The sequence below is a fragment of the Mucor mucedo genome, assembly GCF_025094135.1.
Source record: "Mucor mucedo strain NRRL 3635 chromosome Unknown EV154scaffold_43, whole genome shotgun sequence".
In the NCBI taxonomy this organism is placed as follows: Eukaryota; Fungi; Mucoromycota; class Mucoromycetes; order Mucorales; family Mucoraceae; genus Mucor; species Mucor mucedo.
Window position 1 is genome coordinate 1 of NW_026252327.1, and position 16,956 is coordinate 16,956.

General features: G+C 38.3%; 5 protein-coding genes across 5 annotated transcripts; 4 read left to right on the forward strand and 1 right to left on the reverse strand.

Moving 5' to 3' along the window:
- Nucleotides 1-2,856, reverse strand: EV154DRAFT_507860 (glycosyl hydrolases family 31-domain-containing protein; the record flags this gene model as incomplete). Its single annotated transcript, XM_051601489.1, has 3 exons — nucleotides 2,003-2,856; nucleotides 775-1,896; nucleotides 1-705 (listed from the first exon to the last, which is right to left on the reverse strand). Coding segments are annotated over exons 1-3 (2,436 nt in total), but the record flags the coding sequence as incomplete, so codon positions are not given.
- A 141-nt stretch (nucleotides 2,857-2,997) lies between these two features.
- EV154DRAFT_551529 (ribonuclease H-like domain-containing protein) lies at nucleotides 2,998-5,093 on the forward strand. The gene is made up of 3 exons (XM_051604985.1): nucleotides 2,998-3,368; nucleotides 3,456-3,542; nucleotides 3,616-5,093. The coding sequence occupies exons 1-3, from the start codon at nucleotides 3,051-3,053 to the stop codon at nucleotides 5,023-5,025; spliced, it is 1,815 nt and encodes a 604-aa protein (XP_051457762.1). The 5' UTR covers nucleotides 2,998-3,050; the 3' UTR covers nucleotides 5,026-5,093.
- Nucleotides 5,094-5,791: 698 nt separating this feature from the next.
- Nucleotides 5,792-9,420, forward strand: EV154DRAFT_543701 (uncharacterized protein). The gene is made up of 3 exons (XM_051604563.1): nucleotides 5,792-6,396; nucleotides 6,481-6,615; nucleotides 6,714-9,420. Exons 1-3 carry the CDS (start codon nucleotides 5,849-5,851, stop codon nucleotides 9,265-9,267), a joined length of 3,237 nt encoding a protein of 1,078 aa, XP_051457763.1. The 5' UTR covers nucleotides 5,792-5,848; the 3' UTR covers nucleotides 9,268-9,420.
- A 1,468-nt stretch (nucleotides 9,421-10,888) lies between these two features.
- On the forward strand, nucleotides 10,889-12,945 carry EV154DRAFT_543702 (major facilitator superfamily domain-containing protein). Its single transcript, XM_051604564.1, has 6 exons — nucleotides 10,889-11,141; nucleotides 11,226-11,291; nucleotides 11,370-11,405; nucleotides 11,465-11,484; nucleotides 11,560-12,622; nucleotides 12,686-12,945. Exons 1-6 carry the CDS (start codon nucleotides 10,925-10,927, stop codon nucleotides 12,823-12,825), a joined length of 1,542 nt encoding a protein of 513 aa, XP_051457764.1. The 5' UTR covers nucleotides 10,889-10,924; the 3' UTR covers nucleotides 12,826-12,945.
- Nucleotides 12,946-14,386: 1,441 nt separating this feature from the next.
- EV154DRAFT_602490 (uncharacterized protein) lies at nucleotides 14,387-16,595 on the forward strand. Its single transcript, XM_051607290.1, has 3 exons — nucleotides 14,387-14,497; nucleotides 14,571-14,696; nucleotides 14,782-16,595. Exons 1-3 carry the CDS (start codon nucleotides 14,408-14,410, stop codon nucleotides 16,480-16,482), a joined length of 1,917 nt encoding a protein of 638 aa, XP_051457765.1. The 5' UTR covers nucleotides 14,387-14,407; the 3' UTR covers nucleotides 16,483-16,595.
- The last annotated feature ends 361 nt before the right edge of the window (nucleotides 16,596-16,956 follow it).

Sequence of the window (16,956 nt, forward strand, 5' to 3'; positions counted from 1 at the left end):
ATCTACTAGTTGTCCTTCTTCATCGTCCTGTCCATCAAATATCAACTTTCTTGTTTCACCTTTAATGGGACAGGTGACCCAGACAGTATCGTAATAAGGGAAAAAGCCATCATTGACGATATCCATGCCCACCAGGATTTCAGTATCCGTCGTCTCCATCCATACATGAATTTCCGTAAAGGCGGCACCTGTTTCATGGTACAAAGTATCACCATCATCTTCATACAAGACAAAGGTCTTTCTTTTGGAGATACCTTGTTCAGGGAAGATCTGAACTCTACGCTCGTCATCGGGGGAAGCATGTACATGACGCATGACTTTACCAAAACACATCATGGATCCGGCTCTAACAAAAAACGGAGCGGCAGCGTCTTCTGTTAGACTGGAGGGGACCTCGACATATTCCCCTTGTGATTTGAAATATTTCCCGGTTTGGTAATGATACCATGCGGTCTCTGATGGCAGGTATACCTTTCTTGTGGTTTGATTGGGTTCATATATGGGGGCTACGAGGATGGATGGACCCATCATGAATTCAAAGCCCTGAGTGTATGTGTTCGTATCATGCTGATGGTCGTAAAACACGGGTCGAATAAGAGGCTCGCCTTTAATGTAAACAAGTGACACATACAGCGTATAAATAAACGGGATGATACGATAACGAAACTGTAAGGCTGCCCGAATTGTAGGTAAAACGTCAGGAAACTAGAAACATTTTGTTATAAGTGATCAGAAGCAATTTTTTTTTTATAAAAAAAAGGGGGGAGGTCTTACCATCCAAGGTTCTGTGATTGAACCATCTGTGTTCCATGAGTGAATGGAGAATCTAGGCCAAAAGACACCTTGCTGAACCCATCGAACAAACATTTCCGGATCAGGTTTTGGACCGGCAAAGCCGCCAATGTCATGACCATAGCCAGCGGGCATGCTACAAAGGCCGGCCCCTAATCCCATGGGTATGTTGTACTTGATTGTTTTCCAAGCGGTGGTATTATCGCCACTCCATGTTTGAGAAACCAGTTCGTTTGAGTACGGTGTGGCAGATCGAGAGATCAAAAATGGACGTTGATTTGGGCTGTGTTCGATGATGGCTTCATAAGAAGCTTGAATCATGAGGAGGGTTTGTAAGGGAGTGCCCACCTGTTTTGCTGATGATTGAACATTGGGAATGACAGGACCAGAAAGAAAGGGAACGTTTGAATCTACCAATGTTGAGTATTGGTCGGGTGGCACTTCACAAGCAAAGGTATGACTGTCATCGGTCAAGGAAAATTCATTGTTATCGAGCCATGGTATATAACCTTTATCTAAAAGTTGAGATTTGACATGCGATTTCCAATAGGCGTAACCCGATTGACTTGTAAAATCAATATAACTTGCTTGACCCATGGTATGCATGTCACCTCGCCATTGCATGACTTTACCAGGCTCATCCTGATTCCAAAAGAAGGCTTTTTTATCTGCCAATGATTTATAATGGGGATGACTATCCTCTAATAACCATGGTTTGACATTAGCAAAAATCCGCATACCCATTGCACTCAACTCCTTGGCAAGTTTCACAGGGTCTGGAAATCGAGTCTTGTTCCAGGTGAAAACACAGCGATCACCCTTTTCATTTATAGTGTAACCAGAAGAGAGATGGATACCATCGCATGGTATATCATAGGATTGACATTTACTTGCAAAGTCTTTTATTTGTGTTTGTGCGTCTTCGGCTTCCGCGTAAGCCATGGCGGAGGCTAAGTAACCTAGTGAGTAACGGGGAGGAAGGTGACGAGGACGGCTTGTGATCAGTGAGTAATTGTGAACGATGGAGGATACAAAGGGGCCATGAATCATGTAATAATCGAGAACACCTGCTTCTGATTGATAGTAGGTATAAGGACCCCACATCTATAAAAAAAAAGGGGGGAAGTGTTTTGTTATCAGCCTGTTGTTTTTGTGTGTGGGGGGGATAGATGAAGTGAGTGTAATAAGCCCAACATCATGATTTATTTACCGCATCATTTTCCTGACCCAGGTCAATGGTTGATCCTGAAAAATTGTTGTAGTAAATACCATAGGCCTGTTTGGAACGTGTGGATAGACTAATGTAAAAAGGACAGAATTTATACAAGGGATCTGATTTTTCAGCGTCGTAACCCATACAATCCAAACGATCGAGACGGAAACGACGTCCTGTGAGGTCTAAAGAACCTGAGCGTTCACCCAGACCATAATAGAGATTTTCGGTGAATTTGCGTTGATAATGCCACTTGTTACCGGATTCATCGTAAGCGTAAGATCTATAAGGAAGGTCCTGAGCAAAGGGAGTGAGGTCGCCTAGATTGAACCAGGCGAGATGAAAGGACGGTTGGAGTGTGACGACTAAACGAACGGCGGATGTGGCGATTTCTATGGATTGTTCGTCGCTTTTGATATTGACGCGTTGAGGAAGATGATCGAGGGTATCTTGAGAAGTTTTTTCGTCTTGGGGAGTAAGATATTGTACACGTATCACGTCGCTGCTGACGATCATGATGCGAACACGATGGCCATCGGCGTTTTCAAAAATAAAGGGGTGATGATTATTTTTGAGTTTGAATCCTTCCGCTATTTTTTGCTGCATTTCTTATAAAGAAGATTTGGTTAAAAAGTAAAAGAAAAGGAGGGAATCGTGAGTTCTGGGAAAGGAGATATAAAGTAGTATCGCACACCACATGATGATAACGTTTCAAAAGTTGAGTGTAACAATGCAAAATCGCTAATGCGAAAAGAACAGGAAAAAAAAAGTGAATGATAATTTATTGAAACGGTTAGTGTATTCATATGACAATCATCAATTTGGCTTCATGAGATGATATCAACGCTGAAAGGGAAGGGAGGAAAGTATGCCGAATTTTGAGGTCTGTGATAAAAAAATAGAGGAGGGTGGGGATATTTGAAACACCGGGGATAAAAACGTCACGAGCAGGGTGTGCTTAGTAGAACTGTCAGTTCTTTTTTTGCAGAAAGTTTTTTTTTTTTTTAGTTGTTTCTACATTCTTTTTTGATACATATAAAAACCAATGGCTTCACAAGAGTACCCCGATCCCGTCAAGGACTTTAAGGGCTTTCAATCGTCATTGTTCAAAGCACTTGTTGCAGCGACTGCAGCAGCCAACAGTATTCCCGTGGAAGAAGTTGGATTTTATAGATCTTTAGATAGAGATTTTGCAAAGGATCTTGATCACGCAGGATCCAGCTCTTTAGCGATTGGTAATGCCTTATTACAACAGTGCGCTATCGATTCTGGATTGGAAGTGACGAATTTTGAGGATGTGGATGATGTTATTCAACGGTATGGTGCTGCTACCGATGTGTGTGATGGATTACTCGAGAAGGCTGTAAGTCATACTTCATGGAATGGGAATGGGCATGGATACACTGAGGAGGGTTATTGACATGATATTTTTGTGTGTGTGTGTTTTTAGGATCATTGTTTAGACCAAATTCGTGGAAAGGGAGTTCCAGAAGATATTAAGCAAGATGCACCCGAGGTCACACAAATCGCCACCAAGGTAAAAAGAAAAAAAAAAGAGAGAGATATAGATGAAAGCGTAGCGAGACTTATACTAGGGGGAAAAAATATAGGATAAATTGGAATACAAATTTTTACATGCCAACAATGTTGTCCGTCCTCAAATTAAATTCAAAGATGCGGTAGATAACTCGAACTCGACACCCTTTGAAAGAAAGATCAAGTATAAGCCTCATGCACTTGTTCCTCTTGATTCGACGGCGAATTTAGAAGAGACAAATAAATCGCTCCCCCACCCTTATGGACACGAGATTAGACACATTGAATATCCTCAGCGTATGTTTGAAAGAGCCGAACCTGAAATGTACAAGCCTTACGAGACCACTTCGGCGATTTGGGTGGATACAGAGGAGAAGTTGATGGAGATGATGAAGCGTTTGGAGGGAGTAGAGGAATTGGCGGTAGATTTAGAGCATCATAACTACCGTAGTTTTCAAGGATTTACCTGTTTAATGCAACTGAGTACGCGCGATGAAGATTTTGTGATTGATACATTAGAGCTTCGCGATAAATTGTGGATGTTGAATGAATATTTTGCCGACCCCAATATTGTGAAAGTGCTCCATGGTGCGGATTCTGATATCATTTGGCTTCAACGTGATTTTGGTCTGTACATTGTCAACCTCTTCGATACCTATTTCCCCACCAAAGTATTGGAATTCCCTCACCACGGTCTTGCTTACCTCTTGAAAAAATACTGTAGTTTTGATGCCGATAAAAAGTATCAATTGGCGGATTGGAGAATCCGACCTTTACCTGTGGAGATGTTGGACTATGCACGTTCGGATACGCATTTCCTTTTGTATATCTATGACTGTCTTCGTAACGAATTATTGGATAAATCGACGTCGGAAGGTAACCTTGTGAAGATCTGTTTGCAACGATCCAACGAGATTGCGCTTCAAAAGTACGATAAGGATGTGTATGATGCGCTTACCGGAACGGGACCCGGTGGATGGAAGAACATGTTGGCTAAATGGAAATATGCCATGAACCCTCAGCAGTTGGCAGTTTTCAAGGCACTGCATAGCTGGCGTGATCATACGGCACGAGAAGAAGATGAATCGTGGCGTTACGTGTTACCTAATCATATGCTTTTTGCGCTTGTGGAGCGTATGCCTGTGGATTCCAGTGGGGTCATTGGATGTTGTAACCCCTGTCCTACGCTTGTGCGCATGAATGCTCAAGCTATTGCGTTTGAGATCCAGAAGGCAAAGAGAGACGCTGCGCTGGTTGCCAAAGAGTCTGCATTTATGGAAGATACGAAACCACAATTGGAGACGGTGACTACCTCAGCACCCTCGGGTGTGACCACGACCAAAATGCAAGTGCAGCAAATTAAGAGAAACGTTTCGAATGTTGATCCTGCTTTGTTTGATTTGAAAAAGGTCAAGAAATTAAGAGCTGCCGATGTTGCCAAATTGGAAAAGAAATCATCTGCATTGTTTGGCTCTTCTTTGTAATAACAACTAATAATATATACAAAAAATAAAATAAAATAAAATAAAAAACTCCATCATTTTTACATATCATTGTTAGCTATTCAAGAAAAATGTCAGTTTTGACTGCACGGAAAGAGGGGGTTGGTGCTAACTATTCTTATGAATAATTACGTATACTTGAAAAACCGAGAGGATTCCTTTGTAAAACAGCTGATAAATGTTTTTTTTTAAGGATTTGTCGATTTTCTCACGACGTTATATAAAAAAAAAGGGGAAACATGGAAGTGAATAATCCTTATTTGTGTAGAACCCGAACATGCAGTAGGATGCATATTCACTTTATGTCATTTATGAAGCATCTTTAACGAACTTGACTAAAATAGCGTCATGTTTTTTTTTTAGTTTCTACTTTTCCCCCCCCCCTCCCCCCTTGACCTGATAAATATAGAAAAAAGAATAGTTACTCTTAAATCCGTTATCTTCAAGATACATTGCATGAATAGTATTTAAATCATTTACTGAGATATTTATTTATTGAGCAAAAAAAAAAAAAAAAAAAAAAAAAGTGATATATATATAAAAAAAGAGAAATCAAAAAGTTGTTTATGAAATAAACATCAAGTGCAATTATGAATCGTACCATCGATCGAGAATATGATCGAGTATGCCGACCAGTAATTTGGTAATGTGATCGAAAATAGGATTGTAAAATAAGAGATTTTACTAAAAAAAAAGAGGGAGTGATACAAAAAAAAGTTTTGTATATAAAATCATGCATCTCTTTTTTTTTTTTTTTTTACATCTTTTTTTTTTATTATTTATTTACATAATTATATCAAACCAAATGACGCCGTTACCCACCGTGATTGCTTCTACACATGGATATACCAAAGTGACGGATTTTCTCTCGAGACAATTCGAGACATACAACGACCGACCGCTTGCACGCTACTATGTGAAGGGTGATGAAAGTTATGGGGTATTGAGTTATGGCCAAGTGGAACGACTTGCTACGAATTTAGCTTTTAAGCTGTCTCACCGGATTTCCAACGTCGTTGCTTTGCTGGGAGGACATGATATTGACTATTTCATCCTCTTGATTGCGCTTATGAAGTTACAAGTGACAATTTTTGTTATCTCGCCTCGGAACTCTGTTGCGGCTAACGTGGACTTGTTGGAGAAGACACGATCGGGGTTATTGATAACGAATAGTCAACTGGCAGGGATAGCAAGAGCTTCTGCTGAGGGTGTACGTGGTGTTGAGGTCTTTGTGATGGAAAGTATGGATATACATGCACTTTTACAGGAACCGTTGTTGGATGGTGAATTGGATATAAAAGTATGTTTGGATGAGGAGGATGATTTGAATCGAAATGTTTTTATATTTCACAGGTAAGAGGGTGTTACAAGAGAGGCTTTTTTTTATGAGTAAGCTTTTTACTAAATGATGACCTTTTTGCCGTTGGGGGGTTGCAGTTCAGGATCGACCAGTTACCCAAAACCTATTTATATTACGAATCATAACTTATTGTGTTCACTGCAAGTTTTTCATGGACAGCTTCCTGCTGGTACAATCGATGCTTCGGATACCCTACTCTGCTGCACGCCATTGTAAAGTATCTTTAACATGTACAAAAAAAAAATTTGTTCAAACACAATGACCACTAAAAAAATCGTCATTTATTTTATTTTTTTTTAAAAAAAAAAAGGAGCCATATCTTTGGTTTTGTAGCGGTATTCTCTAGCATGTCACTTGGAGCTAGTATTGTAATTATTCAAAAGCTTCCGGCATCACAAGAAGAAATTAAATTTGCGCTTGCGTTCAACCAATGTACGATGATGACAGCTACGCCTATTTTATTAGAGGACATGATACCGTATCTGGAACAGGGACAACAAAAAGATTTTTCGCATGTACAGCGATTGAAAGTGGTACTGGTGGGTGGTGCACCGATGCGACGTGAATCGGGTGATTGGTTTCACCGACATGGTGTCAAAGTGTCCAATGCGTATGGAACAACGGAGATGGGACCCAGTATGACAGCAGGTATGGATTTTAGCAAAGGTTGGAATAGCATGTACCCATTTGTTGTGGATGAAAAGGGGGTAAGTTATCTACAGTTTGAAACGAATGATGAGGATACACCCGATATCAAGCATTGTTATATTCGAGGCGAATGTCCTTTATTGGCCAAGGGAGTGCATAATCGATCCGATGGAGGGTACAATACCAACGATTTGTTTCGGGAGGATGGAACGAATCCTGGTTATTACATTTATGTGGGTCGTCGAGATGATATGTTGGTCATGGAGAATGGGGAGAAAACGAATCCAATTCCGATCGAAAGTTGTGTTGTGGAGAATAGCCGAGTGATTTCTCGAGCGGTTGTACTTGGTCATGGACGTGCTTGTACGGCGATGCTTGTGGAATTGAAGGAGGAGGAAGGGGAAAGGTTGTTGAGTGAAGAGGAGATTTGGCGAGATATTCAAAGGGCGGTTGAAAAAGCGAATGGAGACAGCCCCAATCATAGCAAGTTATTTCCTCAAATGGTAAAGATCTTGAAAGCTCATGAACATTTACCGATCAATGTGAAGGGGGCAGTGATACGACACCAGTGCATGACAAATTTTGGAAAGGAGGTGGATCGCATGTACCTGGATTTCCTATCTGGTAAGAAAAAGGTTCAACGGAAGGAGGAGGATAATAATAGAACAGTATGGACGACGGAACAAGTGAAGAGGTTTCTTTTGGAGTGCCTATCCCAGCAAATCGATCCACGTCATCCCGCCGCTGGTACCGCTACTGGTACCGCTACTGGTGAGAACGGTATAGAACACCAATCCGTGTTTGATTTAGGATTGAATTCGATCAGTGCGATCGGAATGCGTAACCAAATTGCTGAGCAATTCCCAGATATTCCATTGAATTTTATTTTCCAGCATCAAAATGTATTTGCCATGTGTCAGTCACTTTGTGGGCAATCGCAGTTGGTGGATGACGGGTATGAGGCTACACAAGCACTGGTTCAAAAATATATCTCCAAAGCCAAGCTGGATTTCCCCAAGGCACATCCGCCCCACGAGATCATGAAGAAGAGGGTAGGGAAAAAGCCCACGGTGGTTCTTTTGACGGGAGCTACGGGGTCATTGGGGACATTTATCTTGCGAGATCTGCTTAGACAAGAAAAAGTAATGAAAATCTATTGTTTGATCCGAGTGCGTGATGGTGAAGATATGATGGATCGACTTGAGCAAGCTTTTTGTGGACGCATGCTTGATCCGCACATTTTAAAGACCGACCGTATTAAACTTTTGCCATTACGTTTAAGCGACGATGGACATGTTGATCCCATGTGGGGTTTAACAGCGACGGAATATAATCAATTGAAGTCAGAGGTAACGGTTGTACAACATTGTGGTTGGGTATTGGATTTCAATATGCCAATTGAGTATTTTGACAAGACGTGCATTGAGCCGTTTTATGAAGAGATGGTGAAATTTGCGTACCGGCCTGAAATGAAGGAGGAGGAGGAGGAGGAGCCAATGGAACTTTTTTTTATCTCGAGTGTGTCTGCTACAGCGTTATGGGATAGTCAAAGTGTACCTGAAGAAGAGGTTGGACTGGATCCGAGTGTGAGTTTACCGATGGGTTATGCTCAATCGAAATATGTAGTGGAAGCGCTATTGGGATATTTAAGACGAGAAAAGAATTTTCGATGTGTTGTTCAACGCGTGGGGCAAGTGTGTGGGGATACGAAGCATGGTGTATGGAATACGCAGGAACAGTATCCCATGTTGATTGTAGGGGGTGGATCTGTGATGCATGTGATGCCCGATCTTGTTGACACTGTGGTAGATTGGATTCCTGTGGATGTTGCCTCTGCATGTATTACAGAGAGGATGATTTCTCCCAGCGGTGGTGGTGGTGGAGAGTCAATTCAACATATTGTGAATCCAAAAAGAATCCGATGGAAAGAATTAATGCGTGTTATGAAGGAAGCGGGTATGCGATTTGATATGATTGATCTGGAATCTTGGGTACGATTATTATCTGAGGATAAAACGAATCCTTGTTATGGATTATTGAGTTTCTTTGAAGCAAAAAGTCGACAGATTGTACGTGGTGAACCGATTTACTGGGAGACCGAAAAGACGGGCAAGAGTAATTCTCGTTTAAACGATACTCCTGAGCTACATGTTGATTTGTTCAAAAAGTTTTTAACTCATTGGGAATCTGTGGGATACTATAATGCCAATGTTTAGATCCCAGTTCTTTTTTTTTTTCTCATAATAAAAAAAAAAAAGAATTGATATATGGTCTGATCCATGATGGTTGGTATCGAATGATAAATATTTTGGTTTTCTTTTTTTCTATACACACACGCATGCAATAAAAAAGAAGTAGATGAAACACGCTACAATAATATATATGCTAGTTACAAATGTAACGAGTTTTTTTTTTCTTGTGATCTTATATTATGAGATGATTTTTTTTTATTCTTGGGTTGGGGGAACACTTTCTTTTCACAATTGTAAGAGTGAGAAAAAAAAGAAGGTGAGCATGGATGAATTGTTACACGGCCCATGGGCGAATATGTACAATGAATAAATTAACATTTTATTGTTGTCTTTGAGAGACCATGAGGAAAAAAAAAAAAAGTTTAAACTATTCATTGATTGATCCCTGGCGTTTCTTTTTTGTGTAGTTTTATTGAGAATGCATTAACATGATGCGCTGCTTGGTTGTTGCCACGTTATGTCTTGCATATTGAGAAGGTATCCATGGATACAATGTTTATGTGAAAGATGGGGAGTTGTGTATGACTTGATCATTGCATGGTTTCAGACAATGGAGGTACATGAAAAAAAAAAAAAAAAACTCCGAGGATGACACATAAAGAGAGAGAGAATGCATATCAGTGTGGGGAAAAAATAAAAAATTCTTGTGCGATGCAAGTTTAAAAAAGAATCATGTTACCTAAAAAAAAAAAAAAAAAAAAAAAAAAAAAAATTCTTCATTTTGCTACCCCAGTGAGGTAACGATAAGTGTTCTAAATAAAGTATAGATTCAAAATGTCAACAGACACAATGTGTAAGTTACGGATAATTGTATAAACCATGGATTCACATGCGCTCATCATTGGAATATAATTTTGATCCGAATAAAAAGTTTATACAGGGATTTTTCTGATTTATGGGATCGAATATAGGTTTATTATACTTGTTTTGGAGAAATAGAATCCAAATGCGTGTAGAATAGATCTCCCAGCCTCTTTTTTCTTTTTCTACGTTCTTTTCTTTTTTTTTTTCCCCACACTAGAACAATTCTGTATAAATTACCCGTTTGTGTAATACCTTAAAGAGGTTATAAGGTTATGCGATACTGTATCACCTGTACTTAGATCTGCTCATCTTTTTCCCTTTTTGTTAAATGCGTTACTTAGGTAGCAGATAGATGTCTACAGATCAAAAAAAATAAATTTTGGAGTATCTTTGGGGGTGTGGTTGATCTGGAGAGGAGAGGGTAGAATAAGATTGCATGCAAGTTTATTTTGGATGCAAAGATATATATAAAAAAAAAAAAAAAAACCCGCCAAGATAAAAGAGTGGGAAGATGAGTAACCAATGACAATTATGAGAGAGAGAGAGCTGCGTGTGAATGCATTACGATGCTGTTATTCATCATTAAAGTCAGAACGAAATTCGGGGAACACGGGAGAACCGGTGAGTGTTTTAGTGGTGGGAAGAGTGTCTACAGAGACATTAAAAGGTTTGTGGGGAAATTTTAAGGTTACACCAAACCTTATCTGGAAATTGAGGGGAAAGAAATGAGATCAATAAATAGCCCTTTTTTTTTTTATTTTTTTTTAATCTTTTCTTTATTCTTTTTTCTACATTTTAAATCTTTTTTTAAATACAAATGAATAAGCAAGAGATTGAAAAGGTGGAAAGTGTGAACGGAGGAGATCAGAATGATGATTTGAGTTTCAAGCAATATACAGAGAAAGAAGAAGAAAAGAAGAAGAGTCTCTTTCATCGTGTCAAGGATTCTATTTATCAAAAGCCCGAAAAGACAGAAAATGTCTGGCACTTGTTAACCAACTTGACAAACACACAGAGAATTACTTTTGCTGCTGGTAAGTCAACCCCCTTTTCAATTTAATCATGTTATAAAAAAACCCTTATTAGACGCTAAAACCCTCTCATGTATATTATTTTAGCATTCTTTGGCTGGACTTTAGATGCATTTGATTTCTTTTCTGTGTCCTTGTCAGCTACTCGTATTGGTAACAAAAAAAATTAACTGTACTTATCCCTTGAAGAATCTTTTTTTTTAAAACTTTTATTTTATTTATGATGATTAGCTGAGACTTATGGTGTCCAACCATCGGAAGTCACAAGTAAGTAAATATTCCCTTTTTTATACAATTTATATACTAATTTGAAAACCCTAATTTAGGTGCTATTACTACTACTTTGGTAAGCGTCCCCCTTTTTCTCAAAAAAAAAAAAAAAAAAAAAAAAAAATGTATTCTCATCAATTGGAAAAAATAGATGCTACGTCCAATTGGTGCGTTAATCTTTGGTGCTTTAGCTGATAAATTCGGTCGTCGTTGGCCTTTAATGATTGACATTGTATTGTTTTCGGTGATTAATATGGCGAGTGGTTTTGCGCCTAATCTCAAGGTGTTTATTGCGTTACGAGCCTTATTCGGTATTGCGATGGGTGGTGAATGGGGTTTAGGTGCTAGTTTAGCTTTGGAGGCGTTACCTGTGGAAGCACGTGGTTTATTCTCGGGTATCTACCAACAGGGTTATGCGTGTGGTTATCTTTTGGCGACCTTGGTGAATTATGCGGTAGTGCAGACGGATTCTTCCTGGCGTATTCTCTTTTGGGTGGGCGCTGGATTTGCTCTGTTGGCGATTGTGATTCGATTCTGGGTACCTGAGAGTGAGACATTTGAGAACCAAAAGGAAGCACGCAAGATTCTTGGTAAATCATTGTTGACAGAAGCCAAGGCAGCTTTCAAGAACCATTGGTTGCGTATGATTTATATGGTGATTTTGATGGCCTTTATGAACTTTTTCTCACATGGTAGTCAAGACTTGTATCCTACTTTTTTGACAGCCCAATTAGGATATACTTCTACACAACAAACTGTGACCAATGTGGTGATGAATATTGGAGCTATTGTGGGTGGTACTTTGATGGGTTATTATTCGAATTATTTCGGACGTCGATTTATCTTGGTGTTGTGTGCTATTTGTGCTGGTGCATTTATCCCACTTTGGATCTATGCTCCCAATATTCAATCACTTCAGTTTGGTGCTTTTATGATGCAGTTCTTTGTACAAGGTGCCTGGGGTTGTATCCCCGCTCATATCAATGAATTATCGCCTGCTGCTTTCCGTGGTTTAATCCCCGGTTTGGCTTATCAGTTGGGTAACTTGATCAGTGCAGCATCTAGTCAAATTGAAGCTACGATTGGAGAAAAGTATCCTCTCAAGAACGATGATGGTAGTTACAAGTTGAATGCTAAGGGACAACATATTGCTGATTATGGTTTGACGCAAGCCATCTTTATGGGTTGTGTCTGTGCTGGTCTGGTCATTGCAGGTATATATATCTTGTATAAAAAAGTCTATTTTTTATGTGTACTCACCTATTTCCCCTTATTAGCTTCTGTTGGTAAAGAAGAACGTAACAAGGACTTTAATGAACACCTTACAGAAGATGATAATGGACGTGCCGTTGCACCTGAAGATGTACATGCTCACAAGGTTGAGCAAGGACAAGCTGAAGAAAAACCTAAACAATAATCATACCTTAACCCCTCTCCTATGTGTGTGTGTGTATATATATATATTATTTCTTATCCCTTTTTTTTTTTTATCTTAATAAATTATCCCCCCTCCCCCCCTTTTTTTTTCTCTTTCAAATCTATGGATCAAATTAAAAAAAAAAAAAAAAAAAAAAAAAATTGGTTGGGGGAGCACTAAGAAGAAACAAGTCCAACCAGAGAAGAGTATGACTGGTTGATACCCAGCGATAACCTTATTTGAAAATAAAAATAAAAAAGTTTATATATAAGAATAAAAAATGGCGTGTTTTTTTTGACTTTTTTTTTTAGGGGGGGGGGATGTAAAAGTTGTGGCACAGAGAAAGTGATTCATTTCTTATTGAGCTGTCAATTTTTTAATAAAGGGGGGGAAAAGAAGAAAAGGTTTCTTTTTTTTTTTTTTTGGTGTGACAGAGGAAAAAAGAAATATCTCCGCCTCTATGTGTGTGTGCGTGTGTAAAAAGGAAGAGACAATAAGAAAGTCTGCATATAATAAATTTTAAGTTTGGGGTTGATGTAAATCAGGATAAATATTTAATCACTTTTTTTGTTCCTTCAGTGTGAAACCCATTTTTATTCTTTTTGATCTGAAAGGTTTTTTTTTGATTTATATTACACACTAATGCAAAAAAAAAAAAAAAAAAAAAAAAAAGTGAAACCTATTCACCATAATTAACCATGTTTCCCGACCCTGGATTTTTGATAAACCGCAGTAATTTCCTTTTTTTTTTAGTCCCGAAAAAGAAGGACAATAACTTTATTTCTGAAGTGAACGTTTCTTTCCCCCCGTGATTTAAGTGGTACTGTAGTGATTATTTGGCAGTTTTTTTTAGATGTTTATTTTTTTTTCTTTTTTAAAAATGGGATGTTATAAGAGAGAGGGGCTGATTTAAATTAGAAAAAAAAAAGAGAAAAAAAAAAAAACGCACGGAGCATAATTTTAAGATTCCGAAAGAGATAAAAAAAAAAAAGAAAATCACAGCAGAGCATTCCGAGGGGGATAAAAGTAGCTTTTTTTTTTCTATCTGGGTGTGTATGTGTGGGGTAGGTTTTATTTCTTTGATATATAAAAAAAAAAAACTGTCAAATCATAGTTTCACATAGGCTTTCTCAAAAAGAAGGGACGAATGAAAAATAAAAAAAAGAATGGTTGAGCAATTAATTTTCGGGGACAGGTTAGAGCTTGGATGTGACACTAAACTGTAAACGTAAAAGCCTTTTCAGCTTTCGTTCGTTATAATTGGCTTTGTTTCATTGAGTATTCCCCCCTTCTTCTTTTTTTTCTCTCTCCCAAAAAAAAAAAAAAAATCTATGGGTTCTCTTGTTCAATGAGCACAAATATTATGATTATCTCCCCCCCTCCCCTTCTACCTTTTTTTTTTTATTTTTTTTTTCTCTCTTTTATTTTTTTACTTTTTTTTTCTCTCTCTCTTTTCTCTCTTTTCTTTTTTTTTAAAATCCCGTACCTGAAAAAACAAGCTTGTTTTTAAGGGGCATACATTTACATATAAAAACATTTTATCACCCTGATTATATATATTTATATATATATATATATATAAATGTCAACTGGAAAGAATATTCGAACTTTAGTCGAATCCGGTAGTCCTATCCCTACTCAGAATCATAGTCCTGAACAACCGTATTATTCTGTAAAGTAGACTAACTCTCTCTTTTTGGATGAAAGCTAACTCCTCTCTCTCTCTCTCTTTTTTTTTTTAATAGTTGGATGCGTTCTATGCAACATTACTCTCCAGAACATTTGTATCGAGCACAGAGGCAATTGCCTTTTGTAGGGATTTATGTTCTACGCATGGATTTACTGTCAAACAAGAACAAAGCACACACAAGGTAGATTTTTTTTTTTTTTTTTTTATTTATTTATTATCAAAAAAAGTTTATGTAAATAACCATTTTTATTTTATTTTTAAAATAGAACATATACGTCTATTGTTCGCGGGAAGGACTCCCGGACTCTCATCGTAACCCTAAAGTGAATCCACAAAGAAATCGACAATCCCAACGCTGTGAATGTCGATGGCGCATTGTATTATTTGAGAATCTAAAGACGAGTTGGGAATTTCGTAAATCACAGAATGCGGAAGCTTTCATTCACAATCATGCTTTACTACGACCCGACGAGATAAAGAAGGAATGGCCGCGTCAAGTATCTGAAAAGATATTTGAGTTGGCACGACAACGGTTACCTACCAACGAGATTCGACAACAGGTACGAGAACAGTATCCGGATATCTCGTGGGACGATCGTCGTTTTTATAACCGTCTTTCGGAGGAACGACAAAAGATGAAACAACGCGATACAGCTCAGAGAACCTTACGTCTTGTCAACCGATGTGCTCAAATCTGCATGGTCAATGCCGGAAGTGAAGATTTGTCTCATTACGTTGAATCCAAGCTCGTGTCCCTGTTACAAGATACCTGTAAATTTGCCAATATCAATAGTAATTCAATTGGTATGCCCATGAATATGGCCGGTCTGGAATTTGAAGGAACAAAGGACGTGAAACACGAGAATGAGAAATCACCAAAGAAATCCTCCTTTGAATCCTCCTCTTCTTCAACGAGTTTACCTAAAGGTTATTTGGCAGTCCCGATTCCAGAACATACATACCATGTCAAAATGTACAGCCAAAACTCTGCTGGGGATATTCGACGAGCCATCTTTGATATGCAAAGAGCACCCCCTCCTCCTTCCTCTGTGGTAAATACCAATCCACATTTGCAATATGTGAATCAACCACGTAGAAGACGATCGAGAGCGTTATTTGCGCCTGAAGAAGATACTGATTCAATGGACTTGGATACGCCACCACGAAAATTATCGCGTCAAGTGACTTCGTCCATTTTGAACGATGATGAATTAGATGATATGTCTTCACAGTCGTCTCCTTCTAATTCACAGGCCTTACTATTTGCCAACACGAATGCCGATATCAATTACAGCCATCCATCCAATGTATTCTATAATAGTAATGCAGATACAACCACGACCACAGCAGGAGGGGGATCCACGAGCCATGCGTATCTCTCTCAGTCGGACCTATACCCTCCTTCTCGACCCATTGGACAAGGCATGTACGATCCCAATACGTTTGTTACGAATCCGACGACGACTTTACACGAAAGACCTCATTCAATGACATTTGGTGCACCCATTCTTCGTACTGCCAATACACAAGCTCCAGTGCGACCACCACCACCACCACCTGGATATCCTCCTGTAAATTTCACACAGTTGCAGAGTATGATTGAAGAGAATGACAGTAAATCCAGATACTATCCCATGGTCCCACCTACGAGACAACAGCAACATCAGCAGCAGCAGCAGCAGCAGCAGCAGCAGCAACAACAACAACAACAACAACAACACCAACAACAACAGCAAGAGAGTTTTTTGAATGAACAAATGTTTCCTTCTACAAGCAGTTATCAACCCCACAATGTATTCCCCCCACCCCCACTTCCTCCCCACCAACAGTATATGACCCCTCATGAACAATTATTACAACAACAACAAAAGAGAAAGCAACAGTATTATCAACAACAATTGGAAAGACAACATGTTGAAAGACAACAAGATCAACAGTTGTATCGTAGAGCAAGTGGTCCTGGTTAAAAAAAGTATATTTATATATATATATATAAAAAAAAAATGTTTTTTTTTTATTCATTTTTTTTTTTACGAAAAAAAAAAAAAAAAAAAAAAAAAATAATGTATAGCTTTTTAATCTGTTAATATCTTTTAAAAAAAAAAATATGTAAACCCCCACTTATTCGTATATTGTTACTATTATTCCACCTTATACACCCCCTCTCTCTTTTTATTAAAATAAAAATTATGACTTACGGAAAAAAAAAAAAAAAAAAAAAAAAAAAATCACGTTTTCATCTATAAAAAAAAAGACGCGTTTTTTTTTTTTTTTTTTCTTTCTGTTTTTTTTTTCTTATCAAAAAGTGTCTGGGAAAAAAAAAAATAAGGTGCGACAGCCATCTGTTTTACACATGATTCACCATAATTAAGCTATACAGTTTTTTACTAGCCTGACAATAAACAAAAAAAAAAAAGAAAAAAAAGAAAAGAAAAAAAGTC

What these genes read in the sequence shown, in the direction of transcription:
- EV154DRAFT_551529 (XM_051604985.1), top strand. Translation starts at nt 3,051, where the DNA reads ATGGCTTCACAAGAGTACCCCGATCCCGTCAAGGACTTTAAGGGCTTT. An exon ending in ATGGATTACTCGAGAAGGCT is followed by an intron (nt 3,369 to 3,455) that starts GTAAGTCATACT and finishes GTGTGTTTTTAG; the next exon opens with GATCATTGTTTAGACCAAAT. An exon ending in TCACACAAATCGCCACCAAG is followed by an intron (nt 3,543 to 3,615) that starts GTAAAAAGAAAA and finishes GAAAAAATATAG; the next exon opens with GATAAATTGGAATACAAATT.
- EV154DRAFT_543701 (XM_051604563.1), top strand. Translation starts at nt 5,849, where the DNA reads ATGACGCCGTTACCCACCGTGATTGCTTCTACACATGGATATACCAAA. An exon ending in AATGTTTTTATATTTCACAG is followed by an intron (nt 6,397 to 6,480) that starts GTAAGAGGGTGT and finishes GGGGGGTTGCAG; the next exon opens with TTCAGGATCGACCAGTTACC. An exon ending in CTACTCTGCTGCACGCCATT is followed by an intron (nt 6,616 to 6,713) that starts GTAAAGTATCTT and finishes AAAAAAAAAAAG; the next exon opens with GAGCCATATCTTTGGTTTTG.
- EV154DRAFT_543702 (XM_051604564.1), top strand. Translation starts at nt 10,925, where the DNA reads ATGAATAAGCAAGAGATTGAAAAGGTGGAAAGTGTGAACGGAGGAGAT. An exon ending in GAGAATTACTTTTGCTGCTG is followed by an intron (nt 11,142 to 11,225) that starts GTAAGTCAACCC and finishes ATATTATTTTAG; the next exon opens with CATTCTTTGGCTGGACTTTA. An exon ending in CCAACCATCGGAAGTCACAA is followed by an intron (nt 11,406 to 11,464) that starts GTAAGTAAATAT and finishes ACCCTAATTTAG; the next exon opens with GTGCTATTACTACTACTTTG.
- EV154DRAFT_602490 (XM_051607290.1), top strand. Translation starts at nt 14,408, where the DNA reads ATGTCAACTGGAAAGAATATTCGAACTTTAGTCGAATCCGGTAGTCCT. An exon ending in CTGAACAACCGTATTATTCT is followed by an intron (nt 14,498 to 14,570) that starts GTAAAGTAGACT and finishes TTTTTTTAATAG; the next exon opens with TTGGATGCGTTCTATGCAAC. An exon ending in AAGAACAAAGCACACACAAG is followed by an intron (nt 14,697 to 14,781) that starts GTAGATTTTTTT and finishes TTTTTAAAATAG; the next exon opens with AACATATACGTCTATTGTTC.